The sequence below is a fragment of the Calonectris borealis genome, chromosome 6 (assembly GCF_964195595.1).
Source record: "Calonectris borealis chromosome 6, bCalBor7.hap1.2, whole genome shotgun sequence".
Taxonomy (NCBI): Eukaryota; Metazoa; Chordata; class Aves; order Procellariiformes; family Procellariidae; genus Calonectris; species Calonectris borealis.
In genome coordinates, this window is record NC_134317.1 from 26,716,207 (window position 1) to 26,737,605 (window position 21,399).

General features: G+C 36.0%; 1 protein-coding gene across 2 annotated transcripts in view; it reads right to left on the reverse strand.

Annotated features, from left to right (window-relative positions):
- Positions 1-21,399, reverse strand: part of CCDC141 (coiled-coil domain containing 141) — a 108,824-nt gene that overhangs the window by 72,866 nt on the left and 14,559 nt on the right. For both annotated transcript variants that reach the window (XM_075153350.1, XM_075153351.1), the window contains exons 3-6: positions 13,755-13,946; positions 11,450-11,558; positions 8,444-8,697; positions 70-189 (exon numbers count right to left, since the gene is read on the reverse strand). In XM_075153350.1, the coding sequence (XP_075009451.1) occupies positions 70-189; positions 8,444-8,697; positions 11,450-11,558; positions 13,755-13,946 (675 nt within the window). The remainder of the gene's footprint in view (positions 1-69; positions 190-8,443; positions 8,698-11,449; positions 11,559-13,754; positions 13,947-21,399) is intronic.

The following is a 21,399-nucleotide window of genomic DNA, read 5'->3' on the forward strand; positions in this document are numbered from 1 at the left end:
AATGCCCGAGTTCATGTTTTGGTACTCATTTTTGAAGTTGCTTCACCAATCAATTATCATATTTCTTACTTTCACTTTGACTTCCATTTCTTCAAGCTCTTGAAGTAACTCTTCATTTTCCAATAAAGATGAGCCTAAGTTTTGCTTGTGAAAATAATCTCTGATGTTTTTCTTGTACCAAGATGTTACCTAAATAAATAATAGAAAGGATTCAGTCAGTGAAAAATTTGAGAAACAACTGTCCATTTTTAAAAATATGTACAAGACAGTTTCATCTACAAAAGAAGGCCTAATTTTCATTCCTTTCATTTTTCATTCCTAATGTTCATGCTTTTATTCAAATGTTTGCATTTGTATTATTTAAATGTTAATAAATGCAAAGGGAAAGGATTGTGGTCAAAACAAACACGTATTGGAATATATGTAACAAAATAGACAAAAATGTATTCATCAAGTATGACCAAATTATGAATTAACACAGTAAAAGAAAAATCAAGTTTTAGTCACACATAGAATAAATGCATTTTTATAACACGATAAAGATATTGCACATTTTCCCTAGAATCACATTAACTTAAAAATATCCCTTTGTGTAAAAGTAAAGTAAAAGACTATAAATCTGAGTACTTCTGCAAGAACACCAAAAAAAAAAAAAGGGAAAAAAAAACAATTAGATGGGCCTTATGACCTAACAGAACCTCTCCATTCCTGGTTTTAAAAACCCCAGTGAAGCTATTGAGATAATATTATGTGGAATAATCTTTAGTAGCTTAAAAAAAAAAATTATTACATCTTATTAGATTTACTTCAGCAAGTATATGCAGCAAACATATGCAGTATACAAGTATATCTTCTAAATTGAACAGAATGGCTCGCATTTATTTCTACTTGATTTACAGTAGGTACCTCTCACTTTCTTTGTGAACAGCACATGGCAAGAATTCCTGAGTGAAACTTTGCATTTTAAAATAGTAGTCAGAATGAGTTATTAGTATCAAGGAGACTTCCTCCAATCTTTTCAGTCTGGAAAATCACCACTATACTTAAATTGTATATGGCATACTAAGAATTACTTTGTATCTAGGTACTATGGATTTCAATAGCACACTACAGATTTTTTTTTTTTTAGTCTGCTCATGTAGAAGCTATTTTTAATAAATTTAAACAATTCTAAAAATGAAAGAACCTTTAAAATGTGTTGGAAATATTTTCAGTTACAAATAAAAAATTGGGCATGTTATCTCAGGAGTTCAATCGAGCTAGGAAAGTAAACAAATTATTTCACTACCGAGCCTTCATTTCTTGAGCATATCCTCCAGATGTGTACTTATTGAGTGAAACATTTTTCCTGGAAGCACATTTTCACAGAACATTTACCATGGGTCCACCAAAATACAAATGAATGGAATGGACAACAAAAACTGTGCTAAAAGGGAAAGAAAAATTTCTCTGTAAATTGGGACTGTTCTCTGTATCATGTATCTGCTTAGCAAAACAACCTAGTATCTCTGTAATGCTAGGCAGAGGAAAAGGTCATTCTTTAACCCTGTTACAGTAAAGTGTTCATCCCTTTACCACTTGTCAATATTTCTTTCCATTACAGTGCATTTAATCAGTTGGCTTCCACTACAGCTAATACCACTGAGTGATTTCAATTGTGCCAGCTTAGCTCTTAAACAACAGCTAGGAATATTTAACTGCTTTTTAAGAAAGAAATCCACAGAACCTTACTTTCAGTGATTTTGGTGGAGGGATAGGAAAGGAGAGAAGGTTAACACATCTGTTTGAAAAAGACAGTGTTTTTTCTTGATTGGTTGAAATCTAAAATCACTTCTGTTCTTTAAAAAATAGATTTTATCATTCATTTACAATAATTATCTGCTCTGTTTGCAATGAATAATCCATATCAGAAATCAAAGGCTCTTCAACATTTTGCTCAGGCTGCTAAACTGCTCATTTTGCATTGATTACAGTCCAGGTGATTTCAATGCTTACATGTAGTCTTCCATTGCCTTCCTACATTTTCCACTGTCAATTTAGGAGAAGCAAGTTTTCCAACAAATAACTGGGGTGAGGGGGGATCCAAACCAACAGCATAGCTTAGTTTGTTGTGGTGGGTTGGCCTTGGCCAGCTGCCAGACACCCACCCAGCCACTCTCTCACTCCTCCTTCTTTCCAGAACAGGGGGAGAAAATAAAATGAAAAAGCTCATGGGTCAAGATAAAGACGGGGAGATCACTTAACCAGTTACCATCACAGGTGAAACAGACTCAACTTGGGGAAAGTGAAATTAATTTATTGTCAATTATAGATTTAGTGAGAAACAAAGACAAAAACTAAAACACCTTCTTCCTACCCAGCTCTTTTCTTCAGGCTTAATTTCACTCCTTCATTCCCAACTCCTCTACCTACGCTTCCTCACCAAGTGGCACAGGGGGATGGGGAATGGGGGTTATGGTCAGTACATAACAGTTCCTCTCTGTCACTCCTTCCTCCTCACACTTTTCCCCTAGTCCAGCACAGGTCCTCCAGGGGCTGCAGTTCCTGTCAGGACGCCATGCTCCAGCATGGGCTCTCTATGACCACAGTTCCTTCAGAGAAGATCCAACTGTTCCCGTGTGGACTCCTCCGTGAGCTGCAGTGTAGATATCTGCCCCGATGCGGTCCTCACCACAGGCTCCAGGGAAATGCATGCTGTGGTGTGCTCTCTTCCAAAACTTCCACAGGCTGCAGGGGAATACCTGCTCCAGCACCTGGAGCACCTCTTCCCCCTCCCTCCTTCTTCACTGACCTTGGTGTTCACAGCATTGTTTCTCGCTCTTTTTTCTTCCCCCTCACTCCTCACTATGTCTGCGCAGTGGTGTACCCTTTCTTAAATATGTTTTAACAGAGGCGCCACCAGCTTCACTGAGGGGCTCAGCTCTGCCCTGCGGTGGGGCCGCTGCGGAGCCGGCTGGAGTGTCCGGCGCGAGGCAGCCCCGGCCTCTCCTCACAGAGGCTGCCCGCTCCTGAGCCCCTGCTGCCAGACCTGGACCCTGCGCCCAGTGCACTGGTGTAGCTGGGGATGTTTTCAGAAGGAGGGGAATTCTTGCACACACCGATTCAAAGCTCATACACACATACTTGTCCTGGGGTCTACCAAACCTCTTGAACAATCTGACACTAGTGTGAGACTACAGAGAGAAGGAGCAAACATAGCAGAGAACAGAAACTAAGCAGCAACACACTTTTCTTTCTAGAAATTATTCCCACTAGGAAAAACTTTGTTTTTCTCACTCCCTTTTTTCCTGTATGTATTAAAACACACATACTGACATGCCATAAATTAAATCTGACCTTACCTCAGGCAGTTTGAACTTGAGCAGCCTGCACTATGTATTTTGACATACCTACTCTGAACTGCAGGATGAGCTATTCTCAAATAATTTCTGCAGCGCATTCACAGTCAGCTGACTTTTGTTAAACACCAGACAGGTTTTTTTCATCACAATCATCACTGTATTTGGGTGGCTGATGCTTTACTCACTATCTTAAATCTCAAATAATATTTTTATCATCAGTACGTGAAGGCATCATCATGACAAGACAGATCTGTCTTTGTTCATCTTGGGGACATTTCAGTCTCTTCATAACAATACTACCTAAGCTGTTCCCTAATCCTCAATGTATTATCTTCACAATATTGCTAGTGAAGCACCCTTGTCTAATTTCATAAATAACAAGTTAGGGCAAAATGGGACCACAGACACATTTTTAAAGAAAAATGCAGCACTTCAGTTTAAAGTCTGGGCTTTAGCGATTTTTCTATGATCACGTACAGCCTTATAAATAGGAGGAGTAACAAAATAATCTTTTATGGGAAGAGAACTAAGTATCAGTATTGCATTGACCCAGAGTAGCTACTAGTGGCTTGTTATACAATGTTTGTGAAGGACTGTAAAAGACTCTGGAAATAAAAATACAAAACACCACTAAATGTGATGTATACCAGTCAATAAAAGCATTTCAAGTTCCAATATAGTAGAACAGTCCTTTTCATTTGTGGTGATTCTTGCTTATGCAGACAAAAGCACTATACACTTTTTTTTGGCCTCCTTTTTTTCCTTTTTTTAAAGAAAGGACTTTGTTTACACAATGTTCCTAAAAGCAGAAGTTATTTAGAATATTAGCTAATAAGACTAATCATTTCAATTTTGAAGGGAGCGTTTGCAGTTGTGAAATATTAAAACCAAGTATTCCATATAGGTACATACATACTTTAACAAGAATACGTATACTCACTGGGAAGACTGACTGACCAACAATGGAGTGAGTTTAAAAGGATGTCAGAAACACATTTGGTTTCAAGGTGTGAGGCTTTTTTTACATAGGATCAAATTCTGGGAATCCTGCGAAGTTGGCCCATATGCGCAAGAGTAGTAAGAGAAACTAAGTTATCACTATCAAGAGAAACAGGACAGGAGATCATACGTTTGGAAATACACAGGAGGAGAAACATTGGCCATAATTAAGACAGTGGCAAAATTACTGCTAAGTTCACTGGCAGCATGATTTCACCAGAAGTAGCTAGCAGAGAAGTAATCTTAAGTTGATCTGATTGTAGAGTTTTGAATAACTTAAACTTATTTAGGTCTAAATGTCTTAGCATTCATTGTAAAATACAATTTTTGATATTTATGATAAAAGCCTTTGCAGAATGTGCTGGAATCAAATATGAAGGCAAAACTTCACAGACAAACTTCATATAACATTTTGATGGTTCAAATAGCTTTATGCATTAGATGATAATCTTCAGATTTGCCTCCAAACTGTCTGAGATAAACACAATATTTTCATTCTAGCTATCCGTAACAGTAGCAGCACTATGCTGAGTACAGCTATTGGAAAAAACACCAGCAAAGAGCACACCACCAGCAGATGTAGTCCATGTTTAGACAATTCTCTACACATTAGCCACTGCTGTGGATTTCTCCTCACATATGTGCACTTACACATTTGGATTTCCAGATCCTTGTTATCAGATATTAAAATGAAAATCTCAATTTTTCATAACCGAAATTTGCTTTCAAGCAAAGAAACAACAGAACCTTTCTATATCCTACCATACAGAAATTCTTCTAGGTAAGTATCTGGTAATATCATAAACCTATCAATTTAATATGTGAAGATTACAAGTGAAGAAGAATGCCCTGCATTTTTTGGGGTAAAATCCGATGACAGCCTTTAATTCACTGAGCTACACTACTTGATTTTTTATGTCAATTAAACTACCTTCAATGAAAATGAAATTAAAAAAGGGAACTGTGACTTATACCAAGATAGTTTGTTTCCCATATATCTGCCTAGATAGCAAATGTGGGTGTACTCACCTGTCCCCTGAGTTTTACTCAGCTCTTACTCTGCCCTTGATGTGACCAAGCATCATGAATAATTTTAATTGTCTCATGTATGCATGATTAGATCGATTAAGAAAAATTACTTTCATAAATCTTCTTCCAAAGATAACTAATTATGCACAAAATAGGCCAATCTGCCTCTGATTTTCATTAATGAAAGAGATTATCAGAAAATATGATGCTGACACTTACATAAAGGAAGGTCAGATACCCTTCTCTAAGTGTAAAATAAGTACACTTCTTTCAGATATTGAAAATACCGAAAAAGAAACATGTTAACATGTTACAATCATGACTATCAGATCATCATATTCCAATTAGAGATCAAAGGAAGGTGCTACATTTTAGTTCTTCAGGAACCAGGTTATAAGTAGCAATCTTCACAGCTGCTTGGCTTTTCTTTTAAAAAAGCAACCCACACATTATGCAGTCTTCTGCATCACATTATTATGCCTAGCAAAACAAAGGCAATACAAAGAGCAAAAATCCAGTCTTAGATCTTACACCACAGAGCTCATCTCCAGTTCTCTGCTTTCTCTGTATCCCGTGAACTCCCATTAATGTCAGTGGGAGTTCAATGTGCTGTTCTTGCATATATAGCACCATTAGACATCAAGAGGAGTTCAGTCCATGTACAGAGATTGGAATATTAGTTTTCAGATGTGCTAAGAGGCTTTGAGAGTTTGATTTCTGTCATCACGCAGAAATATATGCATAATGTGTTAGAGGCCAGAGAGAGAAATTTTATATAAGGTCTCTAAAAGTTAATTTTCCAGTGTTTGTATTTACATGTAAATACTTTATTGGTCTATGACACATGCAAATTAATTGTCCATAAATGTACAAATCATACATTATACCAGGTTTGACTCTAATGCAGATACTAAACAAGTATATTCTGATAAGCATGATATTAAAAACTATTTGAATTTGTCCCTCTATGTGTATACCAGCCTCAAACAGGTAGTTAAATACTGGCTACTTTCTTCAGATGATCAGGAAACTTGCCAGTAGAAAGCAGTTTCTATACTTACTCTTTGTGATATGAACACATACCTGAGAGGAAATGGAAACATGCACACAAAAAATTCACTGCACAATATTTTCAATCCCACCTAAATTAAGGTGAATTCTAGCTCGTTGCTCCCAAATATTTATCCCTTATGTGACAAGGACAAGTAGAATTCCCTGGTAAATTTTATGAAATTGAGACATTTTAACATCTCAGGCAATGTGATTTTTTTTTTTTTTTTTAAAAAAGACCCCACATATTTATCTCTTACTCCTCAACAGCAAGCTATTTCAGAAATGTTTCCATTTTGAATGTTCCTCCATGTTTTTATACTGTGGAAAAACACTGGCATGATCAAGTAATTGTAGTAACATCTAATACTTTTTTAATGTAGAGAAAGAATCATTTTTCTAGATGAAATAGGAGATATTTCCAATATAGTGAGTTAGACTATACAGAAAGTTCAGTTGTAGCTGTTGTAAATTTATTAGAATACATTATATTGAAACAACATTTCTTTTTGAGGATCTTTCTTTTATAGTATAGCTAAGTGGTGATACTGAAAAAAAAAAAATCAAAAACAGTAACAGCAGCAATAATGTGTATCTCTAAGCAAGCACTGGATGGTTTCTAATGATTTGCACAGAAATGGATACAGCCTCCTATATTGCAGTTCTTGTTTTTCAGTATTTTTGTCAGCTATTATTTTATAACTACATACTGAGATTATGACACTTGCATAAGACCGTACTATTTTATCTAGTTTTTTTTTCCCCTATCTAATCATTAAATAAGTAATTCTTGCTCTGTTTCTGGCAGCTACTGATATTGAATGCTCCAGAAATAAGGCTGTCATCTTGCTTGTGTACCTCAAAAATTTTGTCATCTCTATGCAAAATTACAAGGAGTTGTGCTTGTCAAATAAGGTGCTTCTCATCTTAAACAACCTCACAGGCAAAGTTAGTGCCTGCAGAATAGACTACTGGTAAGAGTGTCTAACATTTTCCTCTTATACCAGGGGAAACTTTATTTTGGAGGCAAAGAAGGAAACTTACAGAGGTATCACAATCAGGACTGTACTGTCAGAGGTCCATACAAAATTGTAGCCTATTTACAAAACACTGAGAATAACTCAGCTTTAGTTTTGTTAGACTTTGGCAGTTAAATTTGCATAGGTTCCTCTTTCTCAGCATACTTAATATCCAAAGAGGCAGAGCAGGACTCTCCCTGTATCTTTTTTCTGACAAGTTGGTGAAGTTATGTGGTGTTTCTCAAGGAAAATGAAAGGGGAGTCTTATATTGCAGAAGTTTCTCTGATAATGCGGAGCACAGAGAAAAGCTATCTGATCTTAATGCTAGGAGATAAGGAATGAAAAGGAAAGAGAGCAGTAGGACTGGAAAGAGGAAGAGAAAGAGTAAGACTTAAATGTACCTAAGCTCTGAAAGGAAGATAAAAAAACAAGTTGTATTTGAGAAAATCAGTAAGAGATGGGAGCTAAGCTGGGAGAAAGAAGAGAGAGAAACAGGTTGCAGGTGTGGAAAACCTGCAATCACTACAGTACCCTAGAGAATTTTGATTTGACTCCAAAAGAAAATAATCCTCTGCTTTCAGACACACTAACTGGCTAACTATGCTATATCGTCTCTTTAACTGACTAGTCCAGAAACAGCCTGCTGCAGTTGTAATTGCTATTACCAGTTACTGTTATCGCTCATGTGGCTAGAGTTTTGTTTGTGCTGGGAATTCAATTTGAAGGGAATCTTGTTTGGCTTGAAGCACCACATTTGATAACTTCGAGGAGGGATCCACATAATGGAAATAGTGCTTTTGAAGACATTAGATTTATATTAAAATAAATTATGTTATAGTTACAAAGTCAAATATTCAAAAGTTGGGATCTCATCAAACAGAAGTGTCCCAGGGATATTAGCCTAATAAATACATTTAAGCTCATTTTCTCTAATAGTCTTTACTGTAAAACGGTTGCTAGATGGTTTTTTTTACTGTGGCTTCCCTTAATATTATATGCCTTACCTGGTTCTCTTGTTGGTGCCACAAACAAATTTGTAGAACCTGCTCCAGTCCTTGGCGCTGATGTTTAAGGACTCTGTCTAGTTGCCGTCTCCTGTCTTGTAGCATTTCAAGGAGATTGTCAATTTTCAAGCAGCTGCTGTGGGCTCCCTGAATCAGCTCCGTATTTGCATTTGGTCCCTCACATTTGAATTCTTCTATGAATTCAGTTAGCTCTTGGCTTTTGTTTAAAAGTGCAAGTGACTTTTCCAAAAGCTCTGTAAGAATAGAATTTCATAGGAAAAAAACCAATGTGATTTGTAATTCTAGTAGCGTATTTTAAATATAATTCAAGTATTTTTAAAACTACCTATCTATTTACATATGTGAGCATAATGTATTTTCATGCATTACATGTACAGGTTATAAATACTTACTTTAGAAGGTATATGTCCTAAGATATTTCAGTTTGGACAGATATAAACCTACAAAGGTATAACGGTGTATACACATACATATATGTACCTATAATGGTACATAAAATATAACACAATATATATACACATATAATGGTGTACTGAGAGCCATTGAGACAAAACACAGAAGTGAGATTTTTTTCTCAAAACAGTTCTTTTTGATGGTTCCCCAATCCTCAGGTAAACTGAAGTGAAATTTCCTACCCTGCTTTCTGTGTGGGTCTGTAGCCTCTGTAGTGTTTCATTACTGATGCAAGCGAAGTTTAGGTCTTTATGTCCCTCACAGAAGTTGAAAGAAAAAGTTGTCCTGTCTGGGGGCTCTTGTAACCTTATGACTAAATAAGTCATGAATATCAGGAACTCTTACCTTCTTTCTATAACCTCTACCTGAATACATTCAGGGTTAAAATTCAGTGAACTAGTACACTTTAATGATCTACTAGTCATGTGTCTGCCTTTGTTCCAGCTCCTTAAAGCCACATAGTACAAAAGCTGTTGAACCGACAACAATCAGTATTTATAGGTCTTTCAAATGAAAAGGGAAAATCTTTAGGTATGGAATGAGGAAGAAGGGGAGCCAGGCCAGAATAAGAGGCAAGGTAGGCATGAAGAAAAGTATAAGAAAGGAATGGTTGCAAGGGGCTGCTACTGAAGCAACCGACGACAGGCAACAAACAGCTGAAACATTGATCTTCTCAGTTGAGTACATGTACTGGTAACTCAAGGCAAAGCACCCTAAATCTCCACCTTTCATATGAAGCACCTAGGGAAGATGCAGAAGTGGAATGCCTCCACTTCTCCAGCCACCAAGGGCTAACAAAAGAGTTTAGTTTCCACAAACTCCCTGCAACAAGCCTGTCCATTTTACTTCTTGCTTTCCAGAAAGGTGGTATTAATCAGAAATGTTCCATTTCAGTCCATCCAAAATCGGATACATACAGAAATGGATAAACAAGGATAATTCATATATTTTTACCTTTTTTATTCTGATTTGAAATGCATTTGTTTCAAAACTTTTTTTTTTTTTGGTAATAAACATTTGTGATAAACTACTCATCACATACTGGTAGAGCCAATTCTTTGTAAAGGTTGTATTTTCAGCTACCTTACTTTGGAGTGGGCAGATAGTGTCCTTCTCACAGTAAGCAATACAAACACTGTTTTTTATCAAATAGCTCAATATCAGTTTTCCAAATTTGATGTGGTTAGATTAAGAAGCCAACCAATTGCAACAACTTTCCTTCATCTGAGGAAAGGCTTATCCCCATCAATGCAGTCTTTCTCTGCCAAATAATTTAATCTGATTCTTACGGTTTATAGACCCTCTTTTCTGCAATAAATTACTGCCAGATACTTCAGGTTAAAATTGCTGTACAGTGAGTGCTTTGCTCCCATGAAGATCAAATTGGAAGCCCCAAAACCAGTATTAGAGTTACTTGAGTTCCATTCTCTATTCAGTCTCCTGAGAAGAATACCTGGCATTCAAGGTAGCTAAAAATATTTAAGCTGGTACTCTACTAGAAAGTACAATTGACATTCTGCCAGTTATTAGTAATCTTACAGCAAAATTTAGTTAAAATTACAAAGATCGAGTCTTAAGTCTTATAAAAAATACAGAACCGTATGGAATTGCAAAGGTGTCTGAAGTAGCCACACAACGATATTGGTTTTGAGAAATTTTTTTTTGCCCTTTTTGAATTAAGAGTATCACAACAAAGTAGAAGATGCTTCACATGAAAATTTGAATGAACAAAAAGAAGTCACATGGAAGAATTTTTCTAGGCAAACATATGTGCAGGAAAGTTGTGGTGGAAGGGGAGAGAGCACATTTTTTCCAAGAGAGTTACAGTTCTAGCTGCAGAACCTTTTGGAACAGATCAGACAACTCAATGTGGAAGTGAAACACAGCCCCACTCCTCAAAGGCAGAAGCAAAACACAGGGAACCACTGTAGGCAAATAGATTCTGAAGCTGGTTAGTTGCCACCTCTACCTGACAGCTCCCACCCTCACTTCACCACTTTTTCTTCAAACTCCATCCCTAGGCAAAGGAAAACAGAGGTCAGACTTCTCCCTTGGCCACTCTCAAGAAACTACAGAGGATTGTTACTAGAGTTGATTGGAAATTTTCTAATGGAAAGTTTTCCACAGGAAAATGCTAATTCATTGATGGCTATGATAACTTTGATGAATTTTCCCATGGAACAGAAGGACGGTTTTAGAACTTGCTTGCTAATCAGCACTAAAAGTCAGCTTGGTTTCTTAGCAGCTCACCTGACCTGGACTGTCTTGAAATCAGAATACAAGCTTACCACTAGCTGCTCTGCAGTAACAAAGATGGAACCATGAGGGTGCTAGGCTCAAAACCAGGAGTTTCATATCTTTCAGGAGGCATGATAAAAAAAGTTATTTCACCATTATATTTTTCCAAATAGAACATTTTCATATTTGTTCTAGGATTTTATTTTTCTTTTAAATACACACAGAAAGAGTAAATCATCCTTCAAGGAGGCAGTGCACAATCACACGCCACCAGGCGTGGAATACCGTTTGTACCTTTTGTATGATGCTCTTGTTGCAGAAGGAGTTCTCTCAAAGAGTCAATATTGTCAAACTCTTGGGCATTTTTCAGGAAATCTTCAACTTGGTCAATTTTAACAGCAAACTGCATTAAGAAAAAGGGTGAGAAGAAGCATGGTATAATTTTCTTTTGCAGAACTCCACCATAATCTCTGTATATAGGGAAAATTCACGAGAATTTGTAAATTCTTGGGAAAATGCATTTTTAGTGACTGCTAGATACAGATGCTTTGTGGCCTCTATGCACCTTCTGTTTTTTTGAGGTTCTCATTGATTGAGGGAACCCAAATTTCAGTTGACATACTCTGTAATTAGTTTGTCACTTTATGAATTATCTTTCCTACATAGCCTTCAGACTCACTGAAAATGAATTCTTATGGAAGAATCTGTTTATTTCAAAGCCTTCAGTAAAATAACTTAACATGAATGAAGCCTTTAACTTAGGTGTCCTTCCCAGAACTTCTTTCTAATGTTAAAGTATTGAGTGAAAAAAACATTTAAGGGCAACATCAGACAGAAATACAATCTTCAAAGCAATCTTTTGAAGGCAGAAATGAGTAGCAAATTTAAGCTAACAAATATTATAGTAAACACAGTAATTAATTATAGTGGGGAAACAGCATCTCTGTAATGAAGACTGAATTTAGGTTACTCCTTTACAACTCATTTTTCCATGGGTTCCATATTTTAAATATTGAAATATGCTGTGTTTCCGGGAAATCTGGAGCCGATTTTGTAATCCGCTGAGATTGTTAAAACTAAGATTAGAATTCTTTATTTGGTGGAATTCTTTATTTGGCTTCCACCTTTGCAGGTGCAATTCCAAGTATAAGTAGCTCAGAGTTGAGACACATATTCTGCATCTTAGTCAATCTTTATCAATTCTACTGCTTCATTTCAAAAATGACAAAACCAGTAGAGTTCAAGCTTGTGTTTCGGTGTAAGCAAAGATGTTGAAACCTACGGTGAAATTAAGGAAGATGAAAAGCAAGCACTCTGCTTTTTCTGTCTTTTCTATTGTTCCACATTTTTCTCCTTCTTGATGTGTGTGCTATAAAAGAAATCCATTAGGTATCAACATTTGAGATTTGAGTTCTGATTTTCACTAAGGACTATTCTTGAGATATGTTTTGTGTTGTATCACAATAAAACAAAGATTTCTATAATCACAGGCTGTCATTTAAAGAAAAGCCTTTCCATAAGAGATTTCAGCAACTCCTATTTAAATCGGTATTGCATTTCTTCTTCCCTTCTATATATAATGGGTGTGATCTGTGCTGTGCTCCAGCTGCTGCATTTTGTTTTAAAGATATAAGCCTGTTGCAGGGGCAATTCAGCTAGCCCCTTAAGGATTTAGTCTGCACTAGGTCAACCTTTGGTGGTACAGAATTTATCAGTGACACTTATGCCAACTCTGTACTAATTTATTTGTATAATACACATCGTCAGGACAAAATAATTAGTAGATTGTTCATCTTGGAGTTTTTAGGACAGTTAGCAGTAGAACGGTTGCTTCTATATTTTATAGGTGGCACTGGGCTACTGTAGAAACAAAATTATCAAGGAGAACTATTAAACTCTTCAAAGCTCCAGGGATGTGGGGACAATTGAATATGAGGCTACACAGAGTGAACATGGAATCCCTCTCTGCTTTAGCTCCCTGTGTATCGGTGAATTAGGATAAGATATACAGACAAATGGGTAAACGGGAAAGACAACACTGAAATCTGTCTCTGGGCTTACACAATTTTTCTTTTGTGCGCATCTGCACATGGAAGTCTCAGGTAAAGGACTGGCAAGTTAGACTAATGTTTAGTCTGTATAATTACAATAACTGTATGGATATTTCAGTGTAAAACCTTCAGTGGCCAATCTTCAATAAGCATTAGGGAAGGCATCTGAGAATTTAGTTCTTTCAATGCCAAATAATTTGAATCATAAGGAATGAAAGATATTCTGCAGAATGTCCATAGTCACTGAATTATGTATTTTAGGTTTTGGTCCAGTTCCATTTTTCACTGTCATTTTTCTGTCAAGTACAAATTTTGGAGATATCATGACTAAGGTATTTCTTAAAGTGTATATGTTTTTTTGTTCCGCTTCATCCTGAACTATCCAGAAGGTGGAAAAGGAAGGATGCATCTGGAGATTTTTATTTTCTAAATTGTTTCAACCTTTAGGAATCCAATGAACATATTTAACAGAGTAAAATTACAGTGGACAGAGTACCTCTAAGATGTGGGAAGTTTTAAAGTAAGAGTCATTTGATTTAAATACAAACCTCCAGAGCATTTTCAAAGAACACTGAAGTAAGTTCCAGAAGTGCCTGTCGTTTCTCAAGCATAATGATGAGGGAATCCCATGCATCCCCAAGGGTCTCCGCCATGGCATCATAAATCTGACTCTTTTCTTTGTTCTCCTCTGCAGCCTTGTCTGCTTCATACAGCAGGTCCCACACCTGGTCTTCCAAAGCCTGAGAAGAAGAGGGAAAAAAAAAAAAAAAAAAAAAGAAAGAAATCTGTAAACAGAATCCAAAACACTGTGCTGATACTGGTGTCAGGGTACTTTTTCAGTAGGTCTGATAAACCACCCACAAGTCTCCTACTCCTGCTTTATTTCCAGTTCCTAGAGATAGGAGCGTAGCTGTTCCTGCAAGTTTCATAGCAAACTTCTGAATTTTATCTGCACTTAAGAGGCAATATTTTTATGAAATTTCATTTAAAAATAAGTGCTAAGAGAATTTATTATTCTATCTCTAATATTTAGATTCAAATAAGTTTACATCTCCTTAAACACAGATCTTCCTGGAAGTGGTAGCAATGCAGATATTTTGGATCGTCTTTGATATGTCATCATATTACATTACCTGACATTACAAGCTTTAAGAGTTTCTAAAGTAACTTACCCATAAGTCTCCAATGACTTCAACACAGACAAGGCACAGACAATCCAGACAAAAGTAGCTTGAACATATGCACGTATTCTCCAGAAAAACACCAAATTTATGCAATGTTTCAAGTTCAGCTCTCTGCATTGCTCAAGCTGGCCACCAAATAATAATACACTATTGTCAAGAAAATCGTTCTACTGTGTTTCATTACCTCACTATGAGAAAGATAACTGCAGGGCCATTTCCAGCTTATGTTGAAAATCTTTAGTGTGTCAGAAAAATTGATTAGCATTTGTTCTTTATTCTTCCCCCGTCCCCCTCCCCCATCTCAGGTTTTATTATGAGCATGAATTAATAAAGTGCCAATTTCTGCTGTTATTACAGGTGCTATCACATGAATGTGTAATGGGAAAAGAAATCTGTATTAGGCAAATTAAAATCTATGATAACTCATTCTCATGACACAGATGCTAATAAAGGTTAAAGAATTGGAAAACTTGAAATTCTCCTGACAGATCCAATTGAAAAGAGGAAATTGCAGAAAACTTTATTGTTCTAAACACAGAACCATAACCTCCAGTCCTCCCTAGACCTTGTATACTACACAAAGATATCAGCTTGAACCAAAGAAACTCATCAGTTCTCTCTAAAAGCAGTACTGTGAGAACAGTATAATAAACTATGGAACTTTTATTCTTTCTTTGAAAAAAATAAAATGAAATTATTTTAACTTAACTTTACAGACAGCCAACTATGAAAATAGTGGTAAAATTAACATGCATAAAAGCAGCTCCAACAAACCCACCTTTTTCTACAGTATATAGAAAAGTCATTATCAGCATGAATGCATGCTTATTGTTTGGTGACAAACCCATCAAAAAGAACATCTGATCAAAAGCCAGTGTTCTAGAGAACAATACACACTCTATTTTATTTGCTGAATACTAAGAATGGGAACTGCTGCTTTTTAATCCTTCTGTAAAACCAATTCTTTTTCTTCTGTTGAATCCCTATCCTGATTGCCTCACAATATGAGAAGAAAAGCTCAAATTCCCCAAATGTTACCTATTCTGTATTTAAGTAGAAATCTAATTAACATTTATTTAAAATTATTCTTTGACTTTAAATGAGGTCATTTGCATGGAGTAGATACTGTCACTCTGATGTAACTATAGATAGCAACCCTTTTATACCTCCATTATATCACAATGAGACAAGAATCAGATCAGGAAAAACAGTTGGCCTTGGGAATCCAAAGTACTCCAGTCGAACTTTATTCAAGAATATTTATCTAGCTGATAAGGTAACTAAGAGTTGCTGCAGGTGTTTTTCTAGTCTTACATGCAGCAGTCAGAATACTTATTATTAGAAATAAAAAAAGAGCAGCACTGACTCATGATAATTTTTAAACTGCAGGGATTATATGCTTGTACAAGTAATAAAATTTAAAACCCAGCTTCATCAAAACAATGATAATGGTAAGATAATGAACTGAGCTCATGAAAATTTTACATTAAAATCCAGCTTTTGCTGCAATCTTTAGCACAGTTCTTTCGAATCTTTCTTGGTTTTTCTTTTATTTGTTGGCATCATTATTTCTCAATTTTTTTTATACTAGCAAAGCTATAAAAATGATGTTGTCTATGTAATACTGGATTTTCCTAAATATATGCACAACATTTTCAGAGCCAACAAAGCCTTGGTTCTTTATTCAACCCCAAAAAAGGCTGAACTCCAAGTACTATCTGCCAAGTGCTACCTGTGTTGGATGAATCCTGGCTAACAGATTTAAAAGAAGTTTGATTTGCTTTCTAGCACCTAGGAGAAAAGATCTTGTGAAAGTCTTGTGGAAGCTTTAAGGCTAAAGTGTACAATAAAAGAAATATCATGACAGAAGAGGAATGAATGAAATACACAAGGATGTGACCTCCTTGCCCTGTGATGGCAGGGTAGGGTGAGGTTAATGTAGACATACTTCAGAGTGCTTACTAGATATAGCTGCAAATGCTTTACCAATATTTTTGATGTAAAATGATTTTCAAACTTCTTTATGCCAAGCATTTGCTTTTAGCAGATAAGTTTGACTTCATTTGAAAAAGTGAATGCCATAAGCTAAAAGGTAAAAACATGGAAAATTCTGCTGTCATGACTCCATTCATTATGTCCACTTTCCTTTATTTGTTGGGTTTCCTAATCGTGACACTTCTTTCAGACATCACAGCAGTTCAGCAAAAGGAGACTATGTCTTATTATTGGAGAAACAATCCTATAAGAAATATTGGCTTTTAGTGGAGAATGAAGTTATGATACACCTGAAATAGATATTCCATAAAATGACATCAGAATTCTAAGTGTTCAATCAAATTCATTCTGCTGAAAATAAGAAGCACACTTTAAAGCTGATGGCTAGAAAACAAATCTGGAGATTTAATATGCTAGCAGTCATTGTTTTCAGTTAAAAATGACAAAAAGTCAGGGATTATTTTCCCTGATATTTATCAAGGAACTGGGAAATTAGCAAAAGGGTAGTATATAGTATTCCTACCTCTCTCAGAAAACAGATTACAGTTTACTGAAAATAATGAAGGTTTGTTTTTTTTTTTCCCTACTGGTAATTACCTTCAGAAGTAACCTACAGTCATGGTGGTTGCATAATCAGGCACATCTTCATCTACATCGTTCACTTGTTTGAGAACACTGCATTTTAGGTAAGGTCTTGAAATCTCCAATGGTCAATAAATACTAACAGGGAGAAAGAAGTTACTTCATCTGGAAGGCCACTTTACCCATCTTTTCAGGCCCCATCCTCTGTTTTCCACTTTTCCCTTGTTGGTTAACTTCAGACACACAGGATTTTCACAATAAAAACAGATCAAGCACATCAAAGGCAAACCTGCATTAATAATGCAGTCACATTTCTGTTGTGTTTTATAACGTTAGTAAAATTGGTAGTTAGACTCATGTGCTATTTCGTTCTCATCTTACTAATTATGCCACTAAATTTTTTTTAAGTTTTTGCACAAGGAATACTGATGAACAATTTCTTTAATCGAAGCCATTTACCAATAGGTAAATGAGCATATATAACTATAATATGCTGCTCTACAAATAGTCTATACATTCAATAAATATATTTTAGTCTTCCAATTTATTTCTAATGCTGGCTGTTCCTGTTACCATTCTTTACATTTACAGACAACATAAAGGCAGGATATGACATTTACATTGTTTCAAAACAGACCTAGATATTGATTCTCAAAATCTATTTTGAAAACACAGCCAGACTGCTTGCAAGATGATTTTAAAAGGCTTCCCCATTAAAAGCACAGTATAAAACAATGTTTTTGTTACCACAAAGACACAGTCACGGATAATTTGACTAGCTTTTCAGACACATAAAAGAGGAATTTATTACTAATTTTCCATGTCACATTGCTTTGTTCTCTGTCCAATTTCATCAAAATAATCAATATTTTCTAATTACATATGATAACATAGCATGAAATGCCTAGAGCTCTGCTTGTCTACAGGACATTTACTCAAAGTGATAGCACTCAAGACCCAAATTCAACGCTAACACTATTTTACATTTAGAAAAAGAATATTCTAGAAGAATCACGAATCAGGAAATAAGATATGAATTTTTTAAAAGCTATAAAAATGGAAAATAAATAAGGTTTATGGATTTCATTCATTTTTTCAATAGCTTAACTACTGATAAATAAAGATATGAAGACACCACAAAAGGGAAAACAAAATAACAAACAAATGTTTCATGTATAGACTGGGTCATTCTTCATTCTTGTCATTTATCATCCAACACTAGGAGATATCTGTTATGTCTTAAAATTTGTTTTAAAATAGACCTAAAATTTAGGGCTCTGTCCTACAACAAATTACCTTAATGTGGCTTTTTGATTCTTTGATTTTGATTCACTTGTACGATGTTCTAGTAAGAAGTGCAAGTTCATGTCAGAGTTCAAGTACTAAATGTCAATTCACTTTTATGCAGTGTTAAAATTTTCATCATTTGGTTTGTTCTAAAGTTCGGTGAGAAGACTGGAAACTGGTGAGGATACTTGCTTCTCTGAGCAGCTACCTACTCTCAACAGGCAAGGGATAAACCAAACCCATCGTTTTAAAAATTGATACCATGGGTGAGATTCTCGTTCCCTCACTTTCCAGCCGCTTCAAGAGAGCTGGAGTCCCTGAAAGCACCCAGTTTTTTTCCAATCTGCAAAGTGTGGCTCTAGTGAAGAGGGAAACCATGAGATTGTTTCTTGAAGCAGTCATTTGCCAGGTGAGGACAGAAACATAAAGCAGCATGGAGTGTACAGACCACTCGGCCTCAGAGACATTTATTACTGAAAAAGCCATTTGCCCTCTGTTTTTTTGCCCCCTGCATTTTGTTCAAGGTCAGTTCAGCAGATGTTCCAGCCCAGGGTTGAGATAACCCAAAGGCAGCTTATTACTTCCCAGATGACTTCCCTCTTTGCTATGAGTGCTGTGCTTCATCACAGATTCTTACCCCTGAAAGGTTCTAAAGAATGTGAAAGGTCATGTGATTTTTTTTTTTTTTAACTACGAAGTTAAAATTATTTTATGTTATAACACACAGTTTACCCTCTTATTTATAGGCAGGCATTTTTAGTTGTAGACTATAGACTAGAGAGTTGCTTTCAAACATGCAGAGATATTTATATATCTCTGCTGCTACAGCATTATCTCATTTCAACAACATTATCTACAAAATGTTAAGTAGCTAGGATTGGCTTTAGGGAAAAAAAGAGACTTTCTACTGCAAGGAGCATACCAAGGCATGAACTATTCACAATATTTCTAAATCTTGGTAAATCTTATGTAGACCTGCAAAAAGTTGCACTGAAGTATGTGCATCTGATCTTCGCATTTCATTTCAGTGTAATCTTCAATAGCAAAGCTACTGAATTTATGGATTTTAAACTACTCAAGCCAGTTTATGTAGCAATAAATAAAGACAAAATCCACAAATATCTTATAGCCTGATCAAGCCTGAAAAGTCAAGTCAAACTTGCTCCATAGTAAAATATTCTGGAACTGCTTAGAGTACAGGAAAATCTTGTCAGAGGTACATAGAAAATGGCATTTCTCTGTGCATTGTAAACATCAATTCACTTTTATCCCCGGCTGTACATAATCCCAGCTGTGAAAAGGAAAGAGGAAACAGGCACCAGACAGGAGAACCTAGGTCAGAAGAAGAAATGCATTTCTGAGCCAGCAACACCTGGAGCAGGTGCAAGAGCTTCTCCTCCAATTATCTCACTACAAAACTGGATCACACTGATGAGTTAACAATATGTTCAATACCACTGCTCATAAAGATCTACTGCTGATTGTCTTTAAACTTTTTTTTTTTTAAAGTCAATATAGATCACCAAGATTTCATTGTATTGTATTAAATTGAAATTAACACCTCTCTTCACTTGGAAAGCTTACTCCCAAAGAATCATTTATAAAAAAAATTACCAGGTGGAAGAGCTGTGAGATGTCTGACAAAATTGTACCACAACAATTCATAAACAGTTTGAAACTCATGGCACTGTGCAAGAATCATGTTATACAAGAGAATATATCGCAAGAACTGTATTTATTGCAACAATAATAATAAGCCCTAGCACTAAATTTACTGTAACTGTAGCCTTCTCTAGTTTAATCAAGCCCTCTCCTGTTTCTTAGTCTTGTCTCCTGTCCTTGCCAATTTGAGCATGCTTATCTACAGTGCTGCCAGTTTGCAACAGTATTGTTTCAGTGAAAACAGTGCAGCAATGGGTACGTCTACACTATGGTATGTGTTCTGAGTGCAGCTGGTGAAGACAAGCCTAAGGTAAATTTTAAATCACTCATTCAGTGCAGTGCAGTGTCAGTAGCCTAGAACTCAGTGCTAGTGCAGTATTTACTTCTCAAGTTGTTTTTACTGCTTTCACTGAGGTTATATCTTCCCTAAAAGCTGGGGCAAACCATTTCTGCCATCTGCACTGTAAATCCTTTAGTGCAGTGCAGCTCAAAAAGGATCTGAGAACAATCCTACTGCAACTTACCACTTCTTGCCACAGGATGCTTGGAACTTAACTAAGCATTATAGGGCTTTGAGCACAAGAAATGCACCAGCTACAAATGAACAAACCCTGTTCTTGATGGACATAGAATGATTCCTAGAAAGGTTTCTAAAGGTATACAAGTAAAATTCGGTAGATGATTTTAGTAGAAGCAACGGGTAATTGTGGTTCATACTACTGCTGCTACATTGCTAGCTATGTCTGAGCTAGTTGATTTACACTTAGTTCGCAGAGGTCTACACAAGGTGTAAGCATAAGATAGACCTGCTGTCAGAACTCAGAATATAACATTCAAAACAGAAACAACATAGGTTTCTAATAACCCAATTACTACATTACCCATATGCAAAGTATCCAGAAGTTTTTCATTATCGTACATAATACTGTTTAACTTCTTCAGACACCTATCAATTGCTCCCTTACCTTTTTTTTTTCCTGGTTGAATAGTTTCATGGTCCCACCTTCATTCACTTACATACAGAAGAAATTGTTAAGTACTGAATCCAATTAGAATTTTGGCATTGTCTTGAGCTTGCAAAACTGTTCATTGCTCACAGTCACTTATATGCAAATATACAAGAATATCTAAAGTTACTGGCATAGTTAAAGAAGTATAATTGTAGCATATACAGCTAGAATTAATATACTTATTTGACCTAATCCTGCTCTATTTTAGTGTAACTGGATTTCCTTATTTATGCTTTCAGTGCAATTTGAATTTTAATTCATAAACTTTAATTTCTAAAATTCAGTTTAGCTAAAAAAGCCCCAAAATATAGTGCAGGAGATAGATTTTACACTGCAGTTCTTACCAAATCCATTCTCATTCCACAGCTAATGAGATTTTTTTCAGGCAGTATATATTATTCATAGAAAAGAAAAACCTGCTTTCTTGGCTCTGGGGGGCCAAGGAACAGCCTTGCTTTAACTTTGTGCAGCAC